The sequence below is a fragment of the Theobroma cacao genome, chromosome 7 (genome assembly GCF_053813885.1).
Source record: "Theobroma cacao isolate CCN51 chromosome 7, ASM5381388v1, whole genome shotgun sequence".
NCBI classification, from domain to species: Eukaryota; Viridiplantae; Streptophyta; class Magnoliopsida; order Malvales; family Malvaceae; genus Theobroma; species Theobroma cacao.
In genome coordinates, this window is record NC_142645.1 from 9343001 (window position 1) to 9365448 (window position 22448).

Genomic DNA, 22448 nt, shown 5'->3' on the forward strand with positions numbered 1-22448 from the left:
CTACTTCTGTTATTTGGACTTAAAGAAGACAACTATCTAGTTGAGCATATTTAAATATAAACTTCAGTATTTTTGAGATATTTATGTTTCTTACCTCTACTTCTTTTTACTTATCTCATGCTAATTAATTTTAGCTTGTTGTTCATTTCCTGAAATCTTTCTTCAAATTGTTTGTATTTTTAAAATAATTTAAACTAACCCTTGTAGATATAGCACATTTTACATACAAGTTTTGGTAAAAAAAAAAAACCATTAAACATTCTATAAGCCTTTAATATCTTACTTTTTAAAAAATTTTGTTTATAGTGTGTTCTCGTAAAATATTATTGCATGATGACCCTTAATTATCTCCTTACTATTAAACGTGTTTTGAGATGCTTTCTGATATTCTCAAGTTGGAAGATAAATTTTAAAAACAACTGCTCTTTGGTGTGGGCACTAAACAAAGTGTGGTTAATAATTGGGCTAATATGCTTAATCGTAAGGTCGTTAGGTTCCTTACAACTTACCTAGACTACCACGTAAAGCTCTCCAATCTTCAATTAGTATTTGGTAGCCAATTATTTAAAGGCTCGAAAGGAAGCTTGTTACTTGGAAAGCTAAGTCACATTCCATAAGGGAGGCAAGATCACACTTCTACAGTTTGTTTTAAGTAGTCTCTCCTTATTCTACATGTCCCTCCTTCACATGCTGATGAAGGTACGGAACAATATTAAAAAAATTCAACGAAAGATTTTGTGGGGTGGACTGAACCTTATTCACAAGCTGCATCATGTTAATTGAGATACAATTTGTAATTATCGGGATTTGGAAAGCTTATGGATATTGGTTTAAAAGACAGAGTCTTATTGAACAAGTGTTTTGGCTTTTTGGCAATGAATCGGAGGGTACTGAAAAAACAAGAATTGATAAGAACAGTCTCATTCCAAGGCTTGGTAATGACACTAAGGCCTCAAGTATTTGGAAAAACATTATCAAACCAATTGAAGGGGATATGAATATAGTAACTTTGCCATGAAAGGATTGAGGGATATCCCTAGGTAATGGATACCAAATCAACTTTTGGAATGAATAATGGATATAGGGCCTTATTCTCACGAATGTTTTTCTTAGAATATACACCTTAAGATAAAAAAGGTAGGGAAAATTGCTGACTTTTGGGTAATGGAATAATGATGAGTGGTGCTAGTATGTACAACTTAGAAAAGTTGTTTTAGGATAGAAAAAAAGCTAGTGGGAGGAGTTTATGAATCTTATTGTTGGCGGGGGGGGGGGATCATCGAGAGAAACTTTCAAGGTAAAGTGATACGAAAAGGTACCTTAAGTGGTGAGTACTCTTCTACAAAATTTTGTAGAACTATTTTGTATAGAAATTCTACCCATGCTGGACAGTGGAAGTTGATTTGGCTAGGCCTAGCTCTTTTCACAGTGAAAATTTTTTGGTGGCAGCTTGTGCGAGGTCACCTATCTATTAAAGAAATTTTAGCTAATAGGGGATCATTAGAGAGGAGGTTGTTATTTGTTTTGTTAGAATTAATTTGCATACTAGGTATATTTATTTAGGATTTTAAATTTGTAGACAACCATTGTTAGTTTTCTTTCTTTACATGTTGTTAGTGGCATTAGTTGTCAGTTCAAATTTCCTGTTCAGTTATTGTTTCTCTCTTTTTTACTTGAGCTTTAAAAAGTTTAAGATGTTTTAATGAATATATCTCTATTAGCTTCTGTTTTGCTGATATTTTTATTCTAAGCCTTTTATCAACTTTATCCTTTCCTTTCTAAATTTGTTCACATGGTATCAGAGCACCTAAGGGTATTAAGGGATCTGTGAAATTTCTTTTTTTCCTTTTACCTTCAAAATGAAGAAAAACCAAGCTCGAACCTTTGAAACCTGAAACCAACAAAAAAATTCAATGGTTTCCTCCAGCTTTAGTTCACCTTCACCACCTGTTTTTACTAGTGAAAACTTTCCCATATGGAGTGTTAAAATGAAAGCTTACTTAAGAGCTTTTGATTTTTGGAAAGTTGTGGAAACCAAGAGTGAGTCATCGAAGTTAAGGAGAGATCCTACTATTGCACAAATCAAGCAACATATGTGCTAAAAGATACATGGCATTATCTTGTATACACCCGGCTCAAGTTGAAATTGGAAATGGGGAATTTTTTAAGATTTGTGGAAGAGGCACAGTTGAAGTGGAAACTGCTAAGGTATAAAAAAAATTCCTAACATTTTTTATTGACCAAAAGTGAGCTATAACTTGCTTAGTGTTGGGCAGTTACTTGAAGAACATTATTCACTTGTATTTAAAGACAATTTATGCACTATATTTGATCCTAGTGGTAAGAAATTATTCTCTGTTGGCATGAAGAACAAGTGTTTTCCTTTAGATTGAAGGAAATACATCATCAAGCTTACCAATGCTTAACTGATCAGATTGAATTATGGCATAAAAGGCTTGGTCATGTGAACCATGATTCCTTAGAGCGCATGGCATCATCAAATCTGGTTGAAGGTCTTCCTGGCATGATCAAGACAGAACAATTGTGTGATACATGTGAGTATGGGAAACAAACCAAAAAAGCTTTTCCAAAACAGAGCACATGGAAAGCTGTTGACAAGTTGGAGTTAGTGCACTCGGATGTAGGAGGTCCTTTCTTTGAGCAATCATTCAATGGCAATAAGTACTATCTCACCTTCATTGATGATAAATCTAGATTCAACTGGGTTTATTTTCTTAAGTAAAAGTCTGAGGTGTTCAATTGCTTTGTTAAGTTCAAAGTGTTTGCTGAAAATCAAGTTAGAAAATCATTTAAGGCACTTAGAACAGACAATGGAGGTGAATATGTCTCTGATGAGTTTGAAAGATACTTGGTTAAGTGTTAAATAAAGCACCAGCTAACAATTCCCTATAATCCACAACAAAATGGAGTAGTTGAAAGAAAAAATAAGACTTTTCTTAAAATGGCTAAATGTTTAGTTTTTGAAAAAAAACTACTAAAAATTTTTTAGGCTTAGGTAGTTAACACTGCCAATGATCTGTTAAATATCATTTACACTAAAGCCCTAACAAATGAGACTCCACATGAGTCATGGTATGGTGTTAAACCATCGGTGAGTAGCTGCAAGGTATTTGGATGTATAGCATTTGCACATATTCCAGAATGTAAGAGATCAATGTTTGATGTATAGCATTTTATCTAGAGTTTCCATCCATCTCGAACTTAGTGAATCAAGTCAGGGCTATTGACTCTTTGATGTAATGAGAAGAAAAGTTTTTACCTGCAGAGATGTGGATTTTGCAGAAAACAAAAGATGGAATTGGATCTCCAAAGAAATTGAGTTGTCAGATGACTTGAGAATTGTTGATGACAGAGAAACTGCTTCTGAATTAATAAATGAAGAAGATAAGGATGACTTGCCTGTTCAAGGAACTAGAAGCCTTCAAGAAATATATCAGAGATGTCATGTGGCCATGATTGAACCTTCATCATATGATGAAGCCTTCAAATCTGATGATTGAAGAAAGGCAATGCAAATTGAGCTCGAGATGATAAAAAAGAATAACACGTGGCAACTTGTTCAAAGACCAACCAATCACAAAGTAATTGGGGTCAAGTTGGTCTTTAGGACCAAAGTAAATCCCGATGGCACTCTTAATAAGTTGAGGGCTCGATTAGTAGTAAAAGGTTTTGCTTAGGAGTGTGGTATTGATTATACTGATACTTTTGCCCCTTTTGCAAGACATGACATTATCATATTATTAGTTGCACTTACAGCTAAAGAAAGGTGGCAAATATGGCACTTAGATGCTAAATCAACTTTTGTAAATGGCATACTTGAAGAAGATGTTTATATTGAGCAACCACAAGGCTTCACAGAACCTAGAAAAGAAAACATGGTTTGCAAGTTAAACATGGCACTCTATGAAGCTCCTTAAGCTTGGTATGGGCGAATTGATTCCTACTTGTGCAAAAAAGGGTTTCATCCGCAGTGATAATGAACCAAAATTGTACACAAGAGATTTTGGTTTTCAGCAGCAAATTGTAGTCTTTATTTATGTGGATGACATACTTCTTACAAGTCCAAATAGCTCACCTATGGCTAGATTCAAACAAGAAATCATGAAAGAATTTGAGATGACAAATTTGGAGTTGATGACCTATTTTCTTGGATTGGAAATTATTCAATCTGATGAATGGTTTTTTATCCATCAAAGGAAGTATGCTTTCAATCTACTGAAGAAGTTCAAAATGAGTGAATGCAAGCTTGCATCCACTCTATTAGCTGCAAATCTGCAGCTAACAAAAAAAGATGGCTCAGGTGCTGCAGATGCTACATACTACAGAAGTATTATTGGTAGTTTACTCTATTTAATAACTTCCAGACCTGAAATAATGTTTAATGCTAGCTTAGCGTCTAGATTCATGTAATCACCAACCATGAATCATTTCTTTGCAACAAAAAGGATATTAAGGTACATCAAGGGAAGCATTGATTATGGAATCAAGTTTTCCAAAACTTCAAGCAGTGAACTAAGAGGATATGTTGATAATGGTTGGGCAGGCAATATTAATGACTCAAAAAGCACCTCTGGTTTTGTATTCTCATTTGGAAGTGGAGTTTTTTCATGGCATTCTAAGAAACAGGAGGTGGTGGCACTGTCATCTATAGAAGCTAAGTATATCTCAGCATCATCAGCTGCCAACCAAGCTATATGGTTACAGAAGATATTGCTTGATTTAGGAAAGCCACAACTAAATCCTACTATTCTTTAGATTGACAATCAATCAACTATTGCATTAGCCAAAAATCCTATTCAGCATGCTTGCATCAAGCACATCAGAGTGAAATATCACTCAATTCGAGAAGCTGTGAAGAACTTGATATTGAAGTCTGCCACTGCTGTTCAAATGAGCAATATACTGATATCATGACTAAGAGTTTGTCAAATGATCAGTTTATATGTATGAGATTTAATTTACGTGTCACCAAATTAAATCTCAAAGTGGTTTGTTAGAATTAACCTACATACTAGGAATACTTATTTAGGATTTTGAATTTGCAGACAGTTACTGTTAGTTTTTTTTCTGTACATGTTATTAGTGGCATTAGTTGTCAGTTTGTATTTCTTGTTCAATTATGGTTTCTCTCTCTTGTACTTGAGCTTTAAAAAGGCTAAGATGTTTTGATGAATATATCTTTATTAGCCTTTGTTTTGTAAATATTTTTATTCTAAGCCTTTTATCAACTTTATCCTTATTCTAAGGCCTATTATTCTCACTATTGATAACCACCATTAGCCGCCACCGGTTTCAAGTGCTACTAATATTGTGTTTTGTCGATTGTTTTCTATTTGTTGCTATTGTGGTTCGATTTGCTGCTCTTGCTGCTGGTTTGGCTTCCCTCTCTGGATGTTCCAGATTTGGATATTACGCCGCCCCTGGTGCAGGTACTAACCTCTGGTGCCTTTGTTTTGAAGTTGTTCTTGAGCTGATTGGTGGGTATGATGACTTGTCTTACCTTTTACTCATTTTTGTTTATTGACTTGGTTTATAGCCGTTTGGTTGTCTTTTTGTATGATGGTTAGCCTTGCCTTTTGCCCACTTTTGTATGTTTATATATATATATATAGGGGTTGGGATGTTGTGTTCAGGTTTATTATGCTAGTTGCTATGGGATGATGCTTTTATTATCTGTTTATGTGAACATTTTTGTTCTCTAAATGTGATCCCATAAGCAACTAGCTTTTTGTACTTCTCCTGTAGCCGTGCTGGTATTTTTTCTAACCAGATAGGGGCTGTCAATTGTAAAGTTCTTACACAATGAGTCTTATACTGTCTTTCAACAAAAATTATTATATGATGAACACTATCATCGTAATAATAAACCCATGCATAATTACAATTATTTTGTGTCAGCATGAGCTATATGTGTGGTATAATTATTAATTTTAAAAATATCTCAAAGAAAATATTTCTTTATTTAATTATATATATATATACGAGTCAATTAAATAAAAAAATCAAATTAAGCATTCGGTTTTATAATAAATGTTTATATTCCTTAATTAAATAGTCGAATTTAAATCTCCTTTTTTATTAAAAAAAAGTCACATTTAGCTTGTAGCATTAAACTTTTTTATATCGAATCAAGAAATTTCATTAAAAAAACAAAAAAGCCATTAATTCATGCATAAGCTCACCAATATAATAAAAATAAGCAAAATCTAACAAAAATCCAAAAAAGCCACATTTAACTTGCAATATTGATTTAATTAAATGCATTGTCATTGTCGATATATTATTGATTTTCTTATTTATAATTAAATAGATAATACTCCATATTATCATTGAATATTAAAGATTTAACAATGAACACACTTAATTTTTTTTTTTTCCACTTCTATCAAACGAAGGCCCTACAAAATATTTTATTATCCCTTTTGGGATTGAGAGGGCTTCTCAAGTTAATTGGAGTGTACTAGTAATTTGAAGAAGGCATGTATTCCCCTCCTAAACCTCTCTTCTTGTCTCTTCCATTTCTTCATTTTCACCATGCCATTTCGAGGGAGAAATTATTAGAAGCATATCTCGTATAATTAGTTATTATAATTAATTAATTACAAATATAAATTATTTAAAGTCTATTAGCATATTATATGCAACTCACATTTTATAAGTGATGAATTTTGATATAATTATTTATTATGATCAAATAATAATTATAAAATCATAACAGAAAACATTACAAGTGAAATATTTTTGAAATTATTAGGTAACCCACTCCCACCACATTAGCCATAATCCACACAGTAACAAAGTATTTTGCTTAAACATGTGTAAACAATTTATTTAAAGGCTTTCATTAAAAAAATTTTGATGGAATTTTATTTTAAATTTACTCACTTCCAGGGCTTTTCCACAATAAGATTCCAATGGATTGGTGAAGAAAGACCCAAGCACTTTTATCATCAAAGTCATTGTTGCCTTTTAAAAGGTTTTTGAGCAAACCCATGTGTAGCACATTGTATATACCTAATCATAATTTGTTAGTTAACACTTGCATATTCATAAGAAGTAATAATTCAATATCATAGTGTTGTTACACCAAAATCATTGTTATTTTCTCAATAAGAAAAAATGCAAAAATATTTCCAAAAGGGTGTCCTCAAAGGATATCTCAAATTTAGAACTTGAGAACTTTTTTTATGAGATCATGAGATTGCATATTCTAACATTGGAAAAGAGAGGGTGAGATTATGGGACATGAAGAGTGTTGCTTACCTTCAACTCAAATCCAATGGACTTTCACATATACAAAAAAAAAATTAAAAAACAAAATGATGTCTTATATAAAACTCCATAAACCATATATTTTGTTTCTTGATAGAGAAATTATCATGATTACCCTTGTCCTTGAAAAATCTTACATATGATTGTTTCTCAAGTACATATCTAAATATAATGAATGTAAACCCTAATATATGAAAAAAATTTGAAGTAAAACTGGGTTTATTTAATATATGAAAATGAGTAGCATTTTGGACTGAGATGAGCAGCTACAAAAAATAGTGCTTTTTTTATATTGAAAAAGAGATCCTTTTTTTACTCAATCCTTATTTGAAAAGAAAATGCAACATTACATATTTCTCTTTTTATTTTTTTATTATTTTATAACTTTATTTCGTTTGATAATAATTTTATGAAATGAATTGGTTTCCAAAATTAAATATGTTTGTTAAGATATTTTTTTATACATAAATTATGAAAATATAAAACTTATATTCGATCTCTTAAAGTAAAACGGTGTACATCGTATTTCATTAAAATCTTGCATCGAAAATTAATATTAATGAAAAACTTAGAAACTCGATATGTATAAAGACAAATGAAGTTATATATTACTTACATTATTTACTTGTTAATTAACATTGAAAATGAACATTTATCAGAAAAAGAAAATAAACATTCTCCTAATCTAATATTTTTTTCTCCCTCTTATCCAAAGAAAAAGAAAAATGGGACTGCAAATATTTAAAATTCAAATGGGCAAAGAAAAGAGAGGACATTCCTTTGCCCATAACTGCCTGCCTCTTCTTCAAATGCAATCATCATGTTCCTTTGCACTTTTCTCCCGACCCGCCACACCCGGTTAGGAATGTCACAAGCACTAATATTTCGCCACGTAAGAGATCCATTTTGTCTTTACCATTAGGCGCCGTGATCACAGCGATAACGAAATGCTTTGAATTTACGCGGGGGAGGGGGAGATTGGCTGTCAAGCAGCTGGATGGTGTCACCCGCGGGTCCCTTTATTTGTGCGTTTACATTTTTATTTTCTTGGCCTCCTTTGAGTTTTGACTTGGGGGCCCTATTGAAGTAGAGCATCTAAGTATTATTCAATAGGGGACCAAAGGTTTTGTATTTTATTCATTTAATTCAAATAGACATTCATACCCTTACACTAATAAATTTATTTCTTTTTCATTAATTGTTCAACTATATCACATAATTGCTACTCTTCCCAAATCAAAAGATAATTGAGTTAATGTTTTCTTAGTTTAATTTGGGACTTAAAACTTTGGCAGGAAAAAAAACTTATATGTTAATCTCACAATACACATGTCTAACAAGTAAAAGGATTGTAAAAATTTATATTTAAGTTACTTATTTGATTTGATGAATATATTATTCAATCTATTTAATTAATGTACTTTCACCAAAATAGGGAGTAAAGTACATCCCATATAATATATTTTACATTAATAATAATATCAAAAAAAAGTTTTTAATTATTCAAAAAAATTTAAATAAATTTTTATTCTTTTATTACATTCAATTAAGTTTTTGTATTTTTTTTACTTTGTAAAAAAATTTTATATTTTTATATTAAATCAAATATATCTTTATAATTAATGGTTTCATTTTTATGTCATATATCATTAATGTAGTATGTGGACATGTTATAGTAGATGGAAATATAACATACTAATGTGACATGATAAAATGATCATATAACAATCTCACCCTTCATGTCAATGCTACATTACCACCACATGAGTATAAAAATGACAGATGTTATTTTAATTAATATTAATTAGTTAATCATTAATCACTAAACTCATTTAGCTTAAAATAAAAGTATAAGAGTTTAATTGAATGTAATAAAAGAATAAAAATTTATTTAAATTTTCTTAAATAGTTTAGAGGTTTTTTAAAAAAAAAATATTATACCTTTTAAATTTGATTCTTTTTCCTTTACTTTGATGAAATTGTTGATATTGGTCAACTAATAAACATCAATTTTTTCACACAAAATGAAAAAAAAAATAAAGAAGAACAAACTTTCAATTGTTGATTGTGTTCATAATTATAAGTTATAATAATTTTTTATTTTTTCACAATTTACTATATCTATTTACACGTAAACACAATTATATGATAGACAACTATTGTTTATCCGTGCTTGGAGAAGTTATTTTTTTTTGTTTTTATTATAATTAAACACAATATATAATACAAAGTACACGTCAAAGTAATTAATTGACTAATAAAGAAAAATACTTGACCAAAGTATTGAAATAAATGAACAAAATGATCCCAAAGACATTGTTGCATTCAATAATTGGTAACATTCTTTGATAAGTACATCATACTTGTTGCACCAAAAATGCGAGAATAATCCATTAGGCATCCCCAAAAGTTGGTGAAGAATCCATTCCCAAAATAAGAAAAAGAAAGGAAAAACCATTTATGAATCATGTGCTACTACTACTACTACTAATAACCCTATATAGTTCTATTCTTTTTTTAAATTTTAGCTAAAATTAGAAAAAAAAAAAGAAAATGGAAAAGACAATGGCAATTGCGTTAATGTAGGTAAAAATTAGGGTATTATTGAATCAATAGGTGTAAAGCATTGCCAAATCTCCTTTGCAAGTAACAGTCCAAACCATGCAACCAAAACCCTTACTGTTGTCTTGTCGTGTAAGCTGTCCTCTACGCCACCTGTTCTCTTCTTCCTCTTTAAAATAACTCACTTTCTTGCTCTGTCCAACTCCTTGCTCAAAGGCTTTAAAATTTTTTCTGCTTTTTCCACCCTCTCACGGCCTCAGTACACGCGTCAGTAACGAGGGATAAAAGAAAAAAAGGGTAACTAGATTTTCTTGAGTTTCCTAGGAACCAAACACCACCTGCTTCTCATCTTTTCCACCAGCCCGACTGAAAAAGTTTTCATTTTTTTTACTCGAACTATCTATATCACGGAAGTCCTTCCAAACCCAATTTTTTTTCCTTGCATTATTTTTTTTTTTTTGCTTCACGTTATATGATTCTTTGTCTGGCTATATTGGCTTAAGATCAGCAAAATCATGGCCGTCGATTCGGCTGACAGGAAAGAAGTCATCTTGAAGATTAATGACAGGGGCAATGAGAGTAATATTCCTGCTGCTGCCGCTGCAGCCACCGCCACCGGTGGAGGTAAGATTTGGAGAGAATCAAGCTATGATTTTTGGAAAGACAGTGAGAAAATCAGCAGCAACTGGAAAAAGGAGAATGCCAACATGAATGGTACTGGAAGTAGTGCTAATAATAGTAGTAGAGAGAGTGAAGGTTTTGATTTCATGCGAAGCAAACAAGCAGCCATAGAAGATCCACCGTCTAAGCTGATTGGTCAGTTTTTACATAAACAAAAAGCTTCAGGTGAGATTTCATTGGACATGGATTTAGAAATGGATGAACTTCAACAAGAGCCTCCTCATCATGGCACCTTATTGCCTACTGTCGCTGAATCACCTTCACCTTCAGCAGCCGCTGTTCCCAGGGTGTCCTTTGAAAACAACGCTGTAAGAAGAAGACAGAGTAAAGGGTCAGCATCTCCAGGGAAAGAAGAGAGTAGAGACTCTAAGGAGGGTGATGGGGTTGTAAAGTGTAGTTCAAACTCTTCTTTTAAAAGAAGTGAAGGTGGTTCATTTCAAAGGAAGTCAAGTTTGTTGGCAACAAAGACAAAGTCCAGGTTGATGGACCCTCCTACACCGGAAAAGGGGGAGCCAAGGTCGGCGAAAGCCACAGTGGGCAAGTCAGGACAGATAATGAGATCTGGGTTTCTTGGCAAAAGTATGGAGGAAGAAGAGGATGATCCATTGCTTGAAGAGGATTTGCCTGATGAGTATAAGAAAGATAAGTTAAGTGTCTTGGTTTTGCTTGAATGGTTAAGTTTGATTTTGATTGTTGCTGCTTTCGTTTGTAGTCTTACAATTCCTTATTTAAGAGCGAAACGTTTGTGGAGTCTTATGTTGTGGAAATGGGAAGTTTTGGTTTTGGTTTTAATATGTGGTAGATTGGTTTCAGGGTGGATTATAAGGATAATTGTGTTTTTTATAGAGAGGAATTTCCTTTTGAGGAAAAGGGTATTGTATTTTGTTTATGGAGTGAGGAAAGCAGTTCAGAATTGTTTGTGGCTGGGGTTGGTTTTGATTGCTTGGCATTACTTATTTGATAAGAAGGTTCAGAGGGAGACTAAGAGTGAATTCCTGAGGTATGTGACCAAAGTTTTGGTTTGTCTTGTGGTGGGTGTGATGTTGTGGCTAGTGAAGACCCTTTTGGTAAAGGTGCTGGCATCTTCTTTTCATGTGAGTACTTATTTTGATAGAATCCAGGACTCATTGTTCAATCAATATGTAGTTGAGACTCTTTCTGGTCCACCGTTGATTGAAATTCAAAGGGCAGAGGAGGAAGAGGAGAGAATTGCAAATGAAGTTAAGAACCTACAGAAAGCTGGTGCTACAATCCCTCCTGGGCTCAAGACGTCCACCCTTTCATCACCTCACAGTGGGAAGGTGATAGGGAGTGGACGGATCCAGAAAAGTCCCCGAGGAAAAAGCCCTATGCTTTCACGTATGCTTTCTTCTGAGAAGGGAGAGAAGGATAAGAAAGGTATAACAATTGACCATTTGCACAAATTGAATCATAAAAATGTCTCTGCTTGGAATATGAAAAGGTTGATGAATATTATCCGCCATGGAGCTCTTTCCACTCTAGATGAGCAGATACAAGATTCAACTCATGAAGATGAGTCTGCAACACAAATTAGAAGTGAATATGAGGCAAAAGTTGCAGCAAGGAAAATCTTCCAGAATGTTGCTAAGCCGGGATCCAAGTAAGTCCATCAGTCCCATCTACCGTGCAATATATTGTGTGTGTAGCTCTGCCTTAAATACTTCCATTCAATTTTAAATTTCAATTCACTTCATTACTTATTGATTGTTTCTTGCTTGAAGTTTTTGTTACAATTGCATTACTTTAGTTACATTGGTGTTTAGACGATATAAGGGGAGAACTTTGCTGTTAAACAAGGCTGCTAGTTCAGGCAGGAACTTTCAAGGGAAATCCATTATTTTTGTGGTTTTCAAAAGTCAAGTGAAGCATGAAAGCTTTTGTTCCCATCCCCAAACATATTACATCCCCCGACCCCCAACAACAGAAAAGGAAGTGTTAAAATAAAGCAAGGACATCATTAAGAATGTATGCTTCCAAATCATTTTGATGACGTCAGCACTTCTTCATACAGTGGAAATCAACTTCCATTTTCGTCAAAGCCTCTTTGCATCTCCATGTTCCTCCATTTTATGTCACCCTATGTGACCAATATGAGGCAAAAACATATGATTCCCAGCTGAACAATGTTGAAAATGGAGCAAGAAGGATCATAAACCCAAGGCATGACCAAGGGAATCATGGTGAACAAGAAGTACAGTGTCAATATAGATATATATTGTTGTGTTTTGTTTGATTTGGTTAACCTTCGTGTCTTTCCCTTGGGTTACAATCCTAAAGTTGCATTGCTTCTGTTGGATCGGGTGGGGTGTGGCATGTATAACAATTGTGTTTTCTCTTGTTTGTTAATTATTGTTTCTCTGTTGATGGATTCATTTTAATAAGAATGGAAGACAAAAATACCAGTCCAGAATTACAATATGACTGATGAGTTGCAGGTTTGGTGGTGATATAATATTAAGTGTCTGGCTTGAGTTCTTATAAAACTTATACCAAGGAGGTTTTTTCATTGTCTTATTGCTTTTAATTGTCTTCTCAGGTACATCTACTTGGAGGACATTGAACGTTTTCTGCAAGAAGATGAGGCTTTCAAGACTATGAGTCTGTTTGAAGGAGCATCTGAAAGCAGGAGAATTAGCAAGAAGGCCCTCAAGAATTGGGTGGTAAGAATTGGGACGCAATGCTTTGCTGTGTGATTTACTTCTAGCATATTCTCTTTTGCATATATGTAATCTGTTGAAGACATATGCACAATGTTATATTTTAAACAACACATAAAACTTAGTTCTAAACCATCCCTACTGGATGCATCTCAAATTGAAGTTTAAGTGCTCTTTAAATACCTAATCAAATGTTAGATTGTGGTCACATATTTATCCCTGTATGTTCCAATGGGTAACAATTAAAGTGTTAGAAAACTTAGTATGGTAAAGGTAACAAGATAATATGATGTGCACAAAACTAAATTAATTGATATCTTTATTGAGTTTTTAATCGGAAGAATGTTTGTATCATATTCTGTTTAGAATGTAGTGCAATCTCAATAGATCTTTCCTACTGATTCTTTTTGAGATATTAGAACTTACCGTGCTGGCTTTATTGCATTAAAATCTGAGAAAAAGAAAACCTTCTGTTTTTAAAGCATTTGTTATTTGTTTCGGACTACAGGCTACAGCAAAGCCCCATCCCCCCTTTTTCTTTATCCTGCATGAACCCAATTACTAAAACAGAAGTTGCATGTACAAGTTTAAGATTTTCTTTGTATGCATGCAATAATGTGATGCATTTCAATCTCTTAGGTGAATGCTTTTAGAGAACGAAGGGCACTTGCCTTGACACTGAATGATACCAAAACAGCTGTGAACAGACTTCATCGGATGGTGAACGTTCTGGTCGGCATCATCATTGTGGTTATTTGGCTCCTCATACTTGGAATTGCCTCCAGCAAAGTTCTCGTTTTTATTAGCTCTCAACTGCTTCTAGTCGCATTCATATTTGGAAACACCTGCAAGACAGTATTTGAAGCTATTATATTCTTATTTGTTATGCACCCATTTGATGTGGGTGACAGGTGTGAAATTGATGGAGTTCAGGTACTTATATAAGCATATGAATTTTGTCTTTCCTTTAATCTTTATGATCATGCAAATTCTGTTTATTCTCAATTTTTATCAAAATTCTTGGGGACTCAAAAGTCATATTTAATGAATTTCAGATGGTAGTGGAGGAAATGAATATCTTGACTACTGTTTTCCTAAGATATGACAACCAGAAGATCATAATTCCAAACAGTGTCCTGGCTACTAAGGCCATCAATAACTACTATCGTAGCCCTGATATGGGAGATGCAGTTGAATTCTGTATCCATGTGAAAACTCCTGCAGAAAAGATTGGTCTGATGAAGCAGAGGATATTGAGGTGAGTAGAAAAAGATTTAACTGTTTTTCCTTGCTTTGCTTTCATTTACAGGAGTCTTTGTTGTTAATGTTTGGCAATTTGTTGTTGTGTGATCATGGAAATAGCACTTTGGTGATATGATATTTGTGAGTTACTGCCTCTATTTACTGAAGTTATTTTTTGGACTAGATATTTTGTTAATATTGATATATGTGGTATATTTGAAGTGTCTAAGATATACAATAGAAAGATTATTTGGAATACCTTGAAATGAAATGCATTTGAGAATCTTAATTGATAAAGATCTGGCCTCTTTGAGTAAATCGTCTTTCTTTGCTGTAATTTGGTAAGTTTATTTGATGCGGATGAGCATGAAGGAAATGTATGCTGGCTTTGTTGCATCTATGGAATGTACTGGTAAATCACATACATATGCTGAACATGTCTGATTCAATAAATCATTTGTTACTGCAGTTACATCGAGCACAAGAGTGATCACTGGTACCCAGCTCCAATGATTATATTTAAGGAACTTGAAGAGTTGAACAGAGTAAGGATAGCAATATGGCTGACACATAGAATGAATCATCAAGACATGGGAGAGAGGTGGGCAAGAAGAGCTCTCCTGGTTGAAGAGATGGTTAAGATTTTTAACGACTTGGATATTAAGTACCGCTTATATCCCATTGACATCAATGTCTGTAGCATGCCTCCCGTGGCATCTGACCGCCTTCCTCCTAAATGGACTGGACCTGCCAGCTGAACAAGATAAGAAGCAGACTATACAACCCATCTTTGTACTCGGAAAGACCCATTCGGTGCAGTCTCAAAGTTGGGAGTTGAGTTTACTGCCTTGTAACATTGTTTCCCTGATGGTTATAGCCTATAGTGAGATAAAATTTTCATTTAGATGATTAGATACTAAACTACTTCTATGATTAGTGTATTTTTGGTAGCTTGAAGAAGTCAGCAGTGTTTGATGATACTTCCTAATCGTGTTTTCGAGATCTTTGACTTAAATGGCCGGTGTATGTAGATTGAATCCCATTCTGTCCTGTTTGGGATTGCAGAGGCATATTAATAGTGAAACTTTTACCTGTATCATGATTCCATTTTAATTTTTAATTATAGGAAATGGTCCATTTTCATTCCTACAGACAAAAGTCAGTTGTTCCTGGCTTTTTCTAGTGTGATGTAAACCTGAAACTCCTGGGCTTTTGGGGTAAGGCTTCATTGCAATATTTATGAATAGTTATAATTTCAGTTGCCTATCATCCAATGATTATTAAAAAACCATTGCAAATAGAATGATTTCTTTATCATGCTCTGTTACTATCGTCATCATCATGTATAATAAAGTGGGGTGCCTTATTACAAATCTCGGAGTCAAGATTAATATCTTGCTAGCGAATCCAATTAATTTCCCAATCATTACATTCTCAGTCACAATCCTTGGTACATAAGGAATGGAGTACAACATACAGGGGCCATTACCCCCAACTGTTGCCAGCTGCAGTTATATTGAGAACAAGAACAGGAAATTTCTCTAGTGTGGTAAGAAGGTTAGTTTCAGGAAGAATTCAAATCTCGTTCTTCGGATAAAGAGATATATACACTCATCATTCGAGTAGTAAGTTCTAATCCCCATTTTTTATACAAACAAAATATGGAAATTTAGAAGAAAAAATACCCATGGACACTTCAGGCTTAAACCAGACTTAGTAAGTTTGGGCTTGAAATGGTTTCGGATCAGTATGTTTCTATTGTTTCATGTCTAGAAGTTCCTTTGTGCATTTGCCAATGAGAACAAGAACAATCTTTACATCGACCCCCTGGTCCGAAGTCAGATCGTGCGGACTTTAATTTAAGCAATAAGCCCTCCTATTTTGTGAACGAAATTAAAACAGGAATGCCAGAGAAAGTAAAAGAGATCACATGCAACATGATTTCAAGCTGTCAGTATCCCAAAAAACCTTCTAGGAACAATGTTTCAAGCCTTGTGGCTCTTCTGATTTCTAACTCTGCGGTGCCCAATCAGTTGCAAAGATACTTGTCCAGGGGTGGCTTATTAGCTTCCAACTTTGAAGCCACAGCACGCAAATCCTGGTTTAGACTTGGGAGAGAAAAAGAAGTTTCCTCGTGAGGTTTCACGAATAATATCTCTAGCAAGACTATTTCTTTATCTTCAAGGCAAAGGGATCGTACAAGATCTGCTTAGCAAGCACGATCACACAACGTCCACCAGCAAGTCACATGCAAAAGGAGCAGAGTATTTTGAAGCAAACATCTTGAGAGTGAAAACATAACATCTTAACAATCAAGAACAAAGTCAAAATATCACAGACAAATGCAATGCATATGTTCCACGATACAAATATGAACAGATACTATCACCATAATGACAATAAGGTGCCATGATTCCCAAATGCACACTGGGCATTCACAATAGAGAGCACACATCATAGGAAAAATATAAAAGAGAACTGTTTGTTATAGTGCTCAACATGACCTACTCTAGATCTTCAAACACAACATAGCAATTTTCAGTAGACATGGTTGAACACCGTGGTCTTGTGGTAATCATCACTAATTCCAGTTCCAGACAGCAGGCCACCATCGAAGGTTAAACCAGAAACAGTAAAAAGTTCTCACTGCTCTTTGCCAAGATCATAAAAAATAATGGAAAATTCAAACACTAGACTTTATTTTCTGGCTGTCTGAATTTTAGAACACAGATACCAATTAAGTTGGTCAAGGTTATATTGTGAATCATGAAGAAATACAAGATGTTAACGGAAACAATACTAACTCCTTCAATTAACAAGCTTTTTCTAGTACACCTTTTCTGCTTCAGTTTTACCTTATCAACCCAAATAGCAACTGCAGAATGAGAAGAATCTACATTGAAAAATGTGGCTTAGCCCAAACCGGAAGCAAGTAGCTCAAGCCACAACAGGTACTTGGAAGGACAGAGACCTACATACATAATACACTAAAAACACACCTGAGAAGGTGGAACTGAAACTGTTGGAAGACTTAACTTGTGCAAAAAACTTTAGAAGATGATTCTAAATTTGTCGCTGGCGTTTTGGACGGGAGCCATGACACCGAGAATGGAAAGGATTTTTCACAATTGAGCTGCATATGTCAGGCACAAAAACCACACCATCAGATTGATTGTGAGAATCTTTTGGCCAATATAGCCCTGAGGCTGTAGGTGGCGAAGGCACTTGCGGTACCGCACAAGAGGACTCTGGCACCTGACCCAAGCACTCATCATCATCAACCTCTTCCTCAGCAGATCTCAAGATTGATGAGCTGTCAGAATCTCCACGCCTGCCGCTATCAGCCTGGCAGAATCCAGCAAAAGTAATCCAGAATTCTTAGCTGCATAAGGCAGACCTTTTAAAAGATATACAGTACTAGAACAATAGAACTCACATGACCACACTGTATAGCTAAATTTACTGGTATAGCTAACAATTAGTATAACATGATCAAAAAAAGCACTGTTTTTTTCTTTTCAAAGAAGATTTTCATACAACTTAAATTTTCTTCTGCTATATGTTCTGCCAAAAACATTTAATCCTCCAATAGCAGTAAGTTTAATGACTTCTGGCTCAATGGTTGCTAAATTTCTTTTCAGTCTATGTATATGGGACTGAGTAAGGACAGAGAATAAGAAAAAAGTAGCATGTATATGTTGAGAATGGAAGGCACTCTGCCAAACTCTACAGCCAGAGTATCACCTCTCTCCCACCATACTTCATACTGCAACTTAATAATACCAAATCCAAACTAGGAAAATTGATAGTACATCAATGATCAAGATGCATAGACTTCTCCATTTTAAAAGTGTCAAACTAGTAAGAACTAAGAACCAGCACACATCAAGCCTAACAGGTAAAGACAGAACTAGTTAACTTCGCAAAAATAAGTACTGAACAGAATAGTTGACTGTGTGACCAATAGATAAAAGCTTAGTTCTTCATTCGATGCCATGTAACAACCAACTTTACCATGGCAAGGTCAGACCACAAATATAAGCTAACTCCCAGTGTAGAAGGATGTCTAATGTGGGATTACTTAATTACCACCCCAGTAAAAAGAACTTTGTATATCTTCAGAAAAACACAAATTATCGTTAGAAAGATGGTAGAATGTTAAGAAGATGGGTGGCATCCACACCAAATGGGAACTACATTATACAAAGTACAAAAAACACAACTATAAGCATACCTTAGATGACACATTATCCATGTAACCATAGCTTTGATTAAAGTCAGTTAGCCCAAATAAATCATCCATTTGCCATGATTGAATGCTTCCAGCTGCAGAACCCCCAGCATACAACACTTGAGTCGGCACACTGTTCCCAACTCCAGCATTTGCCAGTAGAACCTCATTCTGTCCACCAGTCAATGCCATTGGAGTCCCCCTTCTAGATGTAGAATTAGATTTAGCTTCTGAGGTCTTTTCATTAGAGGGTGATTGGACATTGGAAGAAGATGCACCAGGGTCTGTTGTTTCAGGACCAACTTTTACTCCAGTAAGCAGAAATCTCTGATGACCAGACACATACGTATTTGCTGTATGTATAGCAAGATCACATTTTCGGCAGAGTAAAGCTCGATCTTGTAAACAAAAGAAAAATCCAGATGTTTCCTGTCAAAAAAGGTTAATTTGTCAACATTAATTGATCATAATAGGGAGGGCTTATTCCAAAACAACAAAACCAAGAGATGACAACTAAGCCATAAAATCAAGTTGTTTGAAACTCAACCCTCCAAAAATTCAACTCCAGAAACACCATATTTCCCCATCCTCCTACATCTTGGTTAAAAAGATACTAAATTTCAATGAACAACCATCAGCAATTGAATTGCATTAAAATGCACCAAGTTTTGCATAAGACATCATTTAATTCTCTTTCCTACATGTCATGTTAAAGGCTGCTTCTTCTGAATCATTAAGTAACTCCTGAAAATGAAGCGCAGTTGCTTGGCAACTCCTCTTTCTTTTCCCTAATGAGCTTCCTCAGCTACAAAAGGGCATGCTGTCTAAGGTCGCTCTCAAATAGTCAGGAAGCACCATTACACAACATAAGAAAACGAAGTGTAGCAGCACAAGTTCTAATAGATAGAAAGCAAAAACGGCCAAAAGCATTGCTAGGCCATATAGATGCAAAGGAACATCACAAATTTGAGACAAAATGACCAGTGAAGAGCTATTTGTTTTGATTAAACAGCCGGCTACCTCAATAATTGTCGTACACGACAAGGTTAGAGTTTCAGGGCAATAATGTCCAATGAAGCAACAGACAGATCACAAGGAAAATGGACTTCAGCAATAGCTGTGCTCATTTTTAGCACCATAATAAAAATATAACCTAAGATTGCAAGCCTCACCAGGTATCATTTGGTTGTTGCTTTCGGTAGTTGCGTTTGCTTCCCTAGAAGCAAAAAGCAATTTACATATCTGAAGAATTAAAAATTAAATACATAATTTTACTTTTACATAAACTAAATGTTACATTTTAATCATTGGCTTATTTTTAATCAACTATAAATTTGCTTTTTACTATTCGCTTAGGATTCTTTAGCAACTTTCAAAGGGAGTATAAAGCAATTAAAAATAGTCCAAAAAATAGCAATTAAAAACAAAAAGCAGTAAGTAATAAAAGCAACAACCAAAACAGAACCTAATTCATTTCCCAAAAAATCAAAACTTTGCAATCATTTCTTAATTTGATCAAAGTGAAGATCTTCAAACATAAAACACAAAATGTTTTTCCCTAATTCAGTTTCTCATTTCTCTTACAGAAACTCTTTGTTTTCCCCTAGTTTTCCTTATTCACTAAGCCAATTCCACTTAAAATTTGAAAATAAATCCAAATTTCACCTTACCTTGTACCTAAAAACTTTGACCTTTAAACAATATAAATTCCAAAAATAAACATAAAAGAAGATTCTTTAAATTTTCTTTTCTTGATTAGAAAGTACCTGACAAATGTCACATTTAGGCATGTGAGAAGACGAAGAAGAGAGCGGGACTCGCTGGTGCTTGCTGGCCAACTTGTTAGCCGCGTGGACTTTCTCGTCGCACGCCCAACACAGCGCCGCCTCGTCCGCACAGCATAGCACCTTCGCCTCCGCCGCCTCGCACACGTTGCACTGTATCTTCATCTCTCTCTCTCTCTCTTAACAAAATTACAATTTTCACAAATTTTCAGATTTTTTTTTCCTCCTTTTAAGAGAGAAGGGATTATTTCTGGTTTAAGTGAGGAGGGAGAAAAGAGAAGCCAATGAAGGGATTCTCCCCTTTTTCTTTTTCTTTTTCCCTTTTTTTTTAATAATTTCTGAGTTTTAATATTTGGTTTGGTTGCGTTTTATAAGGGGCGGGGAGCTTGGGAGGATATTTTTTGAGGCTATGATTGGAGAAAGGTACACGTGGAAGATTTGGGACTATGTCCTTGACTCGGGAGACCAGACCGCCTCTCTGGCTCTGTCGGGTTCCGACCCGTAAAAATAAAGTTTCTAGACCCCTGTTTTTTTTGCTACCTCTTTTTATCCAAATTGAATTTTTATAGAAAAAAATGTTTTAAAGAATTACACCTAAATGTACCAAAAAAAGGTCAACATCAATATTTAAAATAAAAATATGTAGAAAAAATATTTTAAGGAGTTTTTTTTCTTTCATGAATTAAAAAAATTGCAAACTTTTATTTTGTGGAAATCAAAAGTAATTTTTTAAAATTTTAAAAAATTTACTATTTTATGATTAATTAAAAGGTAAACCAAATTTTGACTTATTGGCTTTCTTATTTCATGGTTATTAGTAGTAATATAAAGAGCTATTTTGTGAAAAAAAATATAGAAAGTCAATTCTCGTTAACCATAAAAAGGTTGTTAACCCTTTCTTCTTCTTATGTAGAGTGATCATAAAAAAGTCTAATTAAACATATTATAACAATAATTTATATAAACAAATTATTGAACCTTCTATATTATTTTAAGTATATATATTTTAACAAACTATAATTTTACCTTACAAAAATTTTAAAGAAATTAGCTTATAATTTAATAGTAAAACCAAGAAAAAAAAAGTAAAACTACCAAAAAATTATCTTTGTTAAGTATAATAAATAAATACTACGAATGAAATTATCATTTATCATACATCTGTTTACTTATTTTAAAGTTTTATTAAATATTTTTAATATTATACGGGATAAGTATCATTGAATTGCGGCTGATAATTGCACGAGCTCTGTGAGTTGCCTGCGGTTTCTCTGATGGCGTTTGGAGAAATCCGTGATCACGAACCGTGGTGGTGACAATGAAGCGTGGGCCCAAGGAAAATTCCATAAATTCCCCGGCATCTCCAATAAATAGAAACCTCTCTTGCTTTATTTCAAAATTGGATGACAATTTTAGTCAATGCCAACGTTGAAATTTGTTTCATTCGGTGTTCATTGTTCAACACTATGTTCCTCAACAACCTTAATCTTGTTTCTCTCCCCTAAAATTGAGGAAAAATGTTTCAATTATGGTTTATCAATGTCGCAATATAATTGGTTGTTGAAATTTGAGTAGGTAAGATTTTTATGTTTTTTTTGTAACAAAGTGTGGATAAGATTATTTTAAGTCGGATTATTTGATAATTGGAAATTATGTCTCTTTACGTTGAAAAATCACGTGTCATTGCATTGTCCTGCACCATTGAATTTAAACCAATATCAAAACAACACATCAAATCACAATCAGGACTTATTTTACGAAACTATGATCTTAGTAACGTAATATGAAAATTTACATTAAACTGATACATATTTACATATCAATTATAACAACTCGATATCAAACACCACTAGCATAGAAATTTTTTTTATCTAAATCACACGTATTCAAAAAGCTTAAATTCAAGTGATTAGATATCTGATGTGAGATAAGACATCATAGTCATATATTTAAACATTTAACTTATTAATGATTTGT

General features: G+C 34.0%; 2 protein-coding genes across 3 annotated transcripts; one reads left to right on the top strand and one right to left on the bottom strand.

Annotated features, from left to right (window-relative positions):
* The first annotated feature begins 10003 nt into the window (after positions 1 to 10003).
* MSL6 (mechanosensitive channel of small conductance-like 6) lies at positions 10004 to 15614 on the top strand. 2 transcript variants are annotated; one of them, XM_018124843.2, is made up of 6 exons: positions 10004 to 11934; positions 12040 to 12157; positions 13094 to 13217; positions 13854 to 14147; positions 14270 to 14472; positions 14926 to 15614. In XM_018124843.2, exons 1-6 carry the CDS (start codon positions 10371 to 10373, stop codon positions 15212 to 15214), a joined length of 2592 nt encoding a protein of 863 aa, XP_017980332.2. In that variant the 5' UTR covers positions 10004 to 10370; the 3' UTR covers positions 15215 to 15614. The 2 variants fall into 2 exon arrangements, with proteins under 2 accessions (XP_017980332.2, XP_007021979.3); XM_007021917.3 differs by having other exon boundaries at positions 10004 to 12157.
* Positions 15615 to 17240: 1626 nt separating this feature from the next.
* LZF1 (light-regulated zinc finger protein 1) lies at positions 17241 to 20805 on the bottom strand. Its single transcript, XM_018124907.2, has 3 exons — positions 20454 to 20805; positions 18691 to 19116; positions 17241 to 17801 (listed from the first exon to the last, which is right to left on the bottom strand). Exons 1-3 carry the CDS (start codon positions 20634 to 20636, stop codon positions 17520 to 17522), a joined length of 891 nt encoding a protein of 296 aa, XP_017980396.2. The 5' UTR covers positions 20637 to 20805; the 3' UTR covers positions 17241 to 17519.
* Positions 20806 to 22448: the final 1643 nt, after the last annotated feature.